General features: G+C 57.1%; 1 protein-coding gene across 1 annotated transcript in view; it reads right to left on the bottom strand.

The window, feature by feature from the left end:
• Window positions 1-8,403, bottom strand: part of Cidea (cell death-inducing DFFA-like effector a) — a 13,425-nt gene extending 5,022 nt beyond the window's left edge. The window contains exons 1-3 of the mRNA XM_004647224.2: window positions 8,318-8,403; window positions 2,712-2,856; window positions 1,267-1,413 (exon numbers count right to left, since the gene is read on the bottom strand). Of these exons, the coding sequence (XP_004647281.1) occupies window positions 1,267-1,413; window positions 2,712-2,856; window positions 8,318-8,355 (330 nt within the window). The 5' untranslated portion in view covers window positions 8,356-8,403. The remainder of the gene's footprint in view (window positions 1-1,266; window positions 1,414-2,711; window positions 2,857-8,317) is intronic.
• Window positions 8,404-8,422: the final 19 nt, after the last annotated feature.

The raw sequence follows: 8,422 nt of genomic DNA on the forward strand, positions 1-8,422 counted from the left end.
TAGACCTGCTAGCTCTCTCCTTAGACCTGCTAGCTCTCTCCCCTTAGACCTGGGATTTTTCCTTACTAAACCTGCTAGCTTTCTGTTGTTTGGCCTGCTAGATCTCCTTGTCACATCTCTGACTTCCTATGCCTCTGGGATACCATCAGAGCCTTTGAGTGATCCTGCAAGTCTTTCACAAATCACCTCCGTTCAGACTGTCCCAAGTCTCCATTTTTTTCCATCATTAGTTTTCATTTCCAGAAATCCTGTTTCATTCTTCAAGTCTGCCTGGTCCTTTTTGGTTATTTCCTGTCCCCCTTAGTGTGGATTATCTCACAAGTGTCCTAAAACCTTTTAAATATATCACAGCCTGAGCCCACAACTAACTGGATATCATTGCTCCTGCTTCTGGCTTACTCCCAGGGGCTCAGATTATGATAGTGAATGTGCGCTTGTCACCTCTGCAGGTTCAGAGGCCAGGGTCCTCAGCCCCAGGAGGATGTCCACCCCTTAGGAGAGCGCCAGGGGCCCTCTTGTCCTCTAGCGTGTTACAAGGCATCCTTGTCATGGGCCAGTGGGATGCAGGGTGAAAGGCCCGCCCGTGAGCCTTGAGAAATGGGCCATCTAGCCCTGTCTTACTCAGGACAGGATGTGCTGGCTCCGGTGATCCTCCTGCCTCAGCAGCTGGGACTATGGGTATGTATTGCTCTGCCAGCTCATTTCCCTTCAAGGGAGGTCCTTGAGGGTGTACAGCGATGCTTTCATATTCTGCTTTCCATTTCTAGGTATGAACTAGGGTTTCTCCAGCCGGCCCCCTCCCCACTTTTCTGAAGCTCTACCTGCACTACCATGTCAGGTTCCAGAATGTTCCCTGGAGGTCACAGCCTCAGCCCTAGGGCCTGGCGTGGTGGTGGAAGACCCTTCACGGGGTCTGCGGATGCTGAAGCAGGACCAGGACACTGAGACATGGGCCCAGGAGCCTTCTCCTCAGGAGCTGATGCTCTTGGGTGGGCGTCCCAGGCAAGTGCGCATCACACCTGGCCTTGGCTTGGCCAGCCCATCCTGCCTGAGAATGAGGACAGTGAGTGACCACCAGTCAGGTCTGCTGCTGCCCGGCCACAGCCTGAGTCCCAGGCTGCCTTGTCTACAGGGACAATGAGCTACCTCAGGGCAGACAGGAAAGGGCCAGGCTGCAGACAGGGAGGGCACAGAGCGGCCGTACAGGGCCAGATCAGCCACTTGTGGGCCCCACCCAGAACTGTCTAGGACATGACGGCTACTCACCGGCGTCCACCTCTGCCCGTCCTCCAGGACCATGAAGTGTGTGTTGTCATCCAGGGTCTGGAAGAATTCTTCTGTGTCCACCACGGTGCCATCCTCCTCTAGCACTAGCGTGACCAGCCCTGCCGTGATGACCAGCGCATCCAGGGCCTAGGGGGCAGTGAGCAGGGAAGCAGCGTGAAGAGGGCCTCCCTGAGTCACAGCGATCAGCCAGGCCGGGGAAAGTGGCAGAGACGTTCACAGGCCGTGTCTTTTCTCAGAAAGTGAAGTGGGTGTTCAAAGCACCATCCTCCTAAGAGCTGTGAGCAGCCACCTGCTCATGAAAATGAAGGCACGGACAGCCCTGCTCCAGGGGCACTTCTCCCTGCCATCTGAGTCCTGCCTCTGGGAGAGCCTCAGTTCTTCTGAGTTGGGTGGCATATTTTAGATTAGTAAGTATTCCGTCCTGGCCTTCAGATGGTATGACAGAAAATAGGATGAATATTTAAAGATTTTTTAAAAGTTATTACAAGGGCTGGCCAAATAGCTCAGCAGGTTAAAGTGCCTGCAAGCAGGCACAAGGACTGGGGGTTCAATCCCTGGGTCTGCCATGCCGGCCCTGTCCCCAGGGTGTGCTGAGACAGTGATTGAGACTGGGCGTGGTGGTGCATGCCTGTAATCCAAGCTCTTGGGAGGCTGTAAACAGGCAGATCACTATGAGTCTGATCTAGTCTGATCTAGTAGTAAGACCCTGAACACCCTGTAGACCCTTCCCTAAAAAATAAATAAATAATTATTACCGTAACGGGTACACTGGCATTAGCCTTGAAAGCCTCCCCTTGCTTTGAGCACACTCATCTCAATGTCCCTGCCACTTTCTGCAGCAGCTCTGGCCTCCTCTTTCCTGAGTGTCTTTCGTTGTGCTGTCCTGGTGCCTTGATGTTCTGAACTGACTCCAAACATTCCCCATCATGGTCATGCTGGCTTTGAGGAAGAGCTGGGCATCGCACAGCGCCTGCCCACGGCCGAGGACGCACCGTGCTGCTCTCGTTGGCTGCCTTTCTGCTGGATGGCGCCCAGCAGCAGCAGCATTCACTGCAGTTTTGATCACACCTCGGAAGGACCCTCAGGAAAGAGGCCTCTGGAGCTACTGCAGAAAGCGACCAGCTGGTGGGATGGCTGTGTCTGAAGGGAGAGGGAGGGCCTTGAGGGAAGGCCCTGGCAATGACTGTCACTGTAATGCACTTCTAAAATTTAAACATCCACTGGATATTGGGATCAGCTTGTTGCATGACCAAAAGCAGATGTCAAAGAAAAACAGTGACCTGATGAGGCCTTGACTGTTGGGGCACGGTGACACAGCGTGCTTCCTCGGCTGGTTCAGACCCCTTAGCTGGGGCCCTGGGGCCCGGGAGATGTGTGCAGGGCGGGTTGGCTCTGCTCCCCTTGGTTGCTAAGCATGGCAGTACCTTGGTGAGGAGCTCCTGCAGGCTGCAGGCCATCACCCCTCGGCGGCTGCTGCGGTCGGAGTTGGAGACGCGGAAGGGCCGCGGGGGCTGCATGAGCGGTGTGAACAGGACCTTTCTGGTCTGGGCACCCACAAAGGTCAAGGGCCTGAACACGGGGGAGACACAGAAACAGAAACTCTCTGATGTTATTTTAAAACAAGACAAATCCACATGCAGCTGCCGGCAAGAGAACAAAGGCTACTATTGGACCATTTTCAACTTTCTAAGGAATAAAGTAGTGCCAGTGAGATGGAAGCAGCTTAGATCACGTCTCAGGGGAGAGGACCTCAGGAGGAAAGACAACACCTGCTGCACGTGGAAAGGGACTCTAAGCCACCAGCAGGAGAACTGGAGCCGGGGTTTTGAAATCCCAGCAGTGAGCAGAGGAAGGGCAGATTCAAGACACCCTGCAAAGGAGAGAGGGAGGGAGGGAAGGAAGGAGGGAGGAAGGGGGGGAGAAAGAGAGAGAGAGAGAGAGAGAGAGAGAGACAGACAGACAGACAGACAGACAGACAGACAAAAGAAGACAATTTTCTGAGGAAAATGCCAACCTTTGATCACTAAATTTTAGGTACCTAGCAACCTGAGGAAAGAACCCATGAGAAGCTCATGAAGACCCAATTCCAAGCGATGCACATGGAGAGCAACACGTCCAGGACACTGGCTTGCTGCCCAGCCTAGGAGTGGGTGGTGTGGGGACGTCCCAGTGAGGGGCAGATGAGTGAGACAGAGGTTGTGCGTGAGGCGCTGCCTCCCCACCAGAAGTTTGTCCAGGCTCATGCCTGTAGGGGACGCTCTGCCTATCACCGCGATCCCATGTACACCCCCTCTCCTGTACCTGTTATCTCTGCCCTGAAGGGCTGGAGCTGGCCCAGACACAGGCGTCTTTGTTAGGCGCGGTAATCCTCAACTGGGGCTGGACTAAGTCGTGAATAGCATGTGATGGCTTTGTGGGCCAGAGGAGGTCATGTGACAGGGAGGGCCTGGCCCCTGACCTGGTCAGCAAGGTGGAGGTCTGCGCTCAGACTGAGAACACTGTGAGAATGTGGCAGGAAGTTGTGTGGCCAGGGCCAGGCACAGACTGGGCCGCTCCACAGGTAGAAAGCCGAGGTTACGAGCAGCAGGGGCCGAGCAGCCCAGCGCCCCCTCATCTGGAGCCAGGGCTGCTGCTTTGCTTGGCTCGCCTGCTGCTGCCCCTGCCTCTCGGCTGCTCTGCGGCTGGCCGTGCATCCTGAGCCTACCCCACGCTCTCTCCCTGCCGAGGGAGGTGTGCCGGGCCAGACCCCAGCCAGCACCGGCCACAAGCGACCTGGGCACCTGGACAAGAGGCCGTGTAAGCTGGGCCGCAGCACCGGCTGCGGTGGCAGTGGCCTGGCAGCAGCTTCTGCACCTTGGCCCTGATCTGGAGCCACTGCACCAGGTTCCTATTACACAACATGAAGAAAGAGGCATTCTCAAGCCACCAAGCGGACTCGAGGGTCGCATGCATCCTGTCCCTGGGGACCTGGGGCGAGGACGCCAGGCACTGGGTACGGGTGCTGTCCACATGAACCCAGGCTTTGTCTCCAGCCTCATAAGGCAGGAAGCTCAGCTGGCAGAGCCACCACAGGGAGAGCGTCCCACAAGCCTGTGCGCTCAGCGTGCGTCTCCTGTGACGCATGAGGTTGCTTTCCTGATGAGGACAAGGGTGCGGGGAGGGAGAGTTCAGCGCCTGCCTGCTCCCTTATCTGCTGCCTGGACCACCATGTGGCTCTCCCGCATCCCGGGAGCCCCCCAGCAGGAAGTCACCACTTGTCCCTGTCCCCAGGCTTCTGTGCAGCCTGGCCCACCTGAGTAGCTCCTGCTTGCCCAGCTCACTGCAGTTGAGTGAAATCCCTCTGCACAAACTGCAGCCCTGGGTGGACAAAGTCAGCCCGACATCACAGCAGGCCCTGGGGCTAGGGTACAGTCCCCGCCAGAGACAGGGTGCAGGCTAACTTGGTCCTGGAGTTCTGGGCACCTGCACCTCGAGGAGCTCAGAGCTCCCTTTGTCCCCTCCTGGGGGACGGGTAATGAGAACCTGCCAGCTATGTCCTCAAGAGGCCAACAGTAAGGACGCATGAGCGCTGCTCTTCCTGGAGCCAGCTTTGAGCCGGCCACTTGTGCTGGGCAGGGGTTCGAGACACAGAAAAGCGCAGAGCTGAGGACCCAACCAGCACTCAAGGCGGCAGTGAGGCCACAGCGACCATCCTAGACGGAACTGCGGGGGCAGCCCACTTCACTGCTGAATGAAGCCCCACACTATCCTGCTCCCCTGAGCCACAGAGGAGACAGCATAGTTTCTATTCCTGGCTACCAGCATGATGCGCAAAGTGAGTTATTGTCCCTCCAACATACAAGTATTTTAATTTGGCAAAGTTAAGCCAGAGTGCTGAGGGGCTGAGGGTGTAGCCTGGGGTAGGCTCATTCTTAGCATGTGCTAAGGCCCTGGGGTCAAGCCTAGCACTGCTGGAAACAAAGGAATCAGACTAGAGAAGCCTGAGTTGCTCCACCACCCATGGGCACAATGTGCCAGGATTCCTGGGAAAGGGGCTGCAGGCAGTCCCTGAAGCAGGAAGGGAGATAACCATTTAAGAGGAAAAATAACAAGGAAACAGGTTGCATGAGGAAGCAGGCTGTTTAGGGAAACCCAGGGCCATTGCAGGCCACCCCTCATGGTGTTCCTGGAGCTTGTGCCAGGGTGCGTCTCCTGGAAGGCAGGGTGCAGCCCATGTTCCCGAGGAGTGCAAGGCCTCACAGCTTGCGTGACGGGGACTGTGACACAGTGGCCAGCCACAGGCTGGCAGTAAGGCAATGGAGGCACACACCACAGGGTCAAGCTCTCTGAGGCTCCCCCGGTGCTTTCTGGGGGAGCTGCTGGAGGCCAGGAGCAAGATCTTGGCCTTCAGTGTGCTCGGAGACAGCTGCCGGATACCCAGCCCACAGCCCAGGGTGCACACACCCTGTGGCGTCACGCAGCCCTGGCGGTCCTGGACTTCAGTATCGAGCACAGCTGTGCTGTGAGCGCCCAACTGTGGGAGCAGCAGCAGCTGCAGCCGCCCTGGGCTCACATGAGCTTTTCCCAATGGCCTCTAACCTGCTGCCGTCCACCAGCTCTGCAGTGTAAAGGCTGTAGGCACAGAGGCTGATGGGACAAAGCCATGCACCCCAGGGAGTGCAAAGTGTGACAATGGCTGGGGGGGGGAGGGCAAATCCCATTGTCACGAGAACCAGGAGGGACTTAGGGCAGACCAGGAGGACAACCAATGCTAAGGAGGGCACCGTGCACTTGGGAACAGTCAGTTTGCTTGCTTGCAGTGCCTGCCATGGCCCACACAGTGGGGACACAGCCCGGGTACCCTGTCCTGCTCGCAGCAAAGCAGAGCATAGGTTTGAGTGGCAGGAGGGTGGGGGATTTGCTTTTGGAGAACCCACTCCTTACAGCAGCCATGCCACGTCCATGTTTCTTGGTGGGGACAAGGAGGTCTACCTCTTGCTTCCGTTTTCTTTCTGTGGCGCGGCACCTAAGCCTGGGCCTTGTGCAGGTGAGGACACCCTCATCTAGCCCGGGAGGAGGTTCTAAGTCACTGCAAAAGCAGCTGTTCTGGGGAAGTAGGAGCTGTGTCAGCTTTATGACAGCATCGGGGCCTGCATGAGTAAATCACAGACAGGACAGGACACAGTCTATGCCATACACACCCACGTGGCAAGCCCTGTGTGGCAGGCTTTACCCAGAGCTCTGCTAGACCCAGAGACCTTCTGGAGCTGAGGCCTCAGCAGGTATCACGGAGTGACAGTGGAGCAGCTGCTTGGCTTCGCTATTATTTGCAGGTGCCTGGTTATTACCATCTTGCAGTGCTGGAGATGGAAGCCGGGAACCCAGTAGGCCCCAGGCAAGTGCTATAGCACAGAATTACTGCCCCATCCGCTAGCATCCTTTTGTTTTTTTGTACCAGGGATGGAACCCAGGGCCTTAACACTGAGCTTCATCCCTAGCCTTCTTTCTTTCCTTCCTTCTGTTTTTGAGACAAGGTCTTGCCATGTTGTCATTTAAGCTGGCCTTAAACTCACTTATATAGCCTAGGCTGGCCCCTAACTCATGGTGATCCTCTTGCTTCAGCCCCCAAGTGCTGGGATTATAGGCAGGCACCCCCACATTCAGCTCCCTATCTTTTATTAATTTTTTTTAAACTTTGAGACAGTCTGATTAAGTCACTAAGCTTCCCAAGCTGGGTTCAAATTTTATGATTTTCCTGTTTCAGCCTCCCAGAGTGTGCTGCTGTGCCTAACTACAAGTCTTTCTTTCTTTTATGTGCAACAAGTACTCTCCTGGCAAAATGCAGATGTTTGCCAGTTGCAGCATGCCACCCCAGGCAAAGTGTCATTCACAAGGCAGAAGTCCAGCCAGACAATCAACAAATGTCAGTGCTAGGCCTATGGCTCCGCAGCTGGGACAGGACTTAGAGGGTGAGGAAGAATAGCCTTCCTCTAGCACTGTGCCAAGCTGCTTTGTTCCCGGTGGAGTTCTAAGAACAGCAGCAGCTCAGCCGGAAGCAGGCAAATGCTCCGAGATCTGTTGCCACAGAGGTCTCACAGAGGGGACTCCCAAGCCAGGTGAGCCCGGTGTCTCAGGAGATCAGAGATTCAGGCTGTGATTCACCAGCATTTCATCAGCTGGGCACTCCCATGTCACACCTGACCCAGAGGCACGCGGGTGCCCTGGCTCTGGGTGGACATTGGTGACGGCCAGGCAGGTCCGGCTCCCAGGGACCAGCGCTGGCCTGAGGTCTGCACTGTGGAGCTCACACCATCTTTTCCTTACACTCCCGAGGGGCCTGGAGACTAGGGGTGGGTGCAGCCAGTGGGACAACTTTGGGGTTGGGGTGGGCTGAACTGGGAGAGGAAGAAAAGCCCCTAGAATCCGGGACTTGGCCAGGTGCCCGCAGGCTGAGTGCTGCACAAACAGCGCACGGGGAAGGGGCATAGGACGCTCGCGTGAAAGCGGAGGCCCTGGTCACGGGTGGAATGAAGAAATATGCGAGAGGTCAGCGGCTGCTTGCGCCAGAGGTGACCCTTGGTTTCGTTCTGTGGAGACATCTAGGTTCCCTGCTTGGCGTCTCTGCCACCTATACCACAGTGACACAGCCTGTTGCACACTTAGGGACAAACTTTGTACAAAACCAAGAAGGGGTGGTCAGGACACCGAAGCGTTTCTCACCTGCCCCACATGCCGCAGCTGGGACAGCGGCGTGCGTGCGTGTGTGCGTGCGCCGGAGCGCGTCCACCCGTGCCGCGTCTGAGCACAAGGCGAGTGCCACCGTCCTGGCGGCCGAGGGTGTGACCTGGGGGAGTCTACACAGCCGCTCTCCCACCGGGTCTAAGCTCCGGATCCCGGATCTCTGTTCCACCCAGCCTCCAGCCCCGCCAACCCGTCGGAACCAGGGGAGACCTCACGGGAAGGCCTGGCGAGTGCGGGCCGCCTCTGCTCAGCCGGTCCCCTCTCCCGCCCGGAGGGCCTCGGCCCCGCCGCAGGCGCAGGCGGCACTCGCCTGAGCAGGGCTCCAGCGTAGTCCCGAGCAGTCTCCATGGCTCGCGGTCTTCCGCCGGCGCAAACCCGCGCCCGAACCACCCTTAAAGGCGGGTGGCCCCGCCCC

The sequence above is a fragment of the Octodon degus genome, unplaced genomic scaffold, assembly GCF_000260255.1.
Source record: "Octodon degus isolate 3935 unplaced genomic scaffold, OctDeg1.0 scaffold00295, whole genome shotgun sequence".
Classification (NCBI taxonomy): Eukaryota; Metazoa; Chordata; class Mammalia; order Rodentia; family Octodontidae; genus Octodon; species Octodon degus.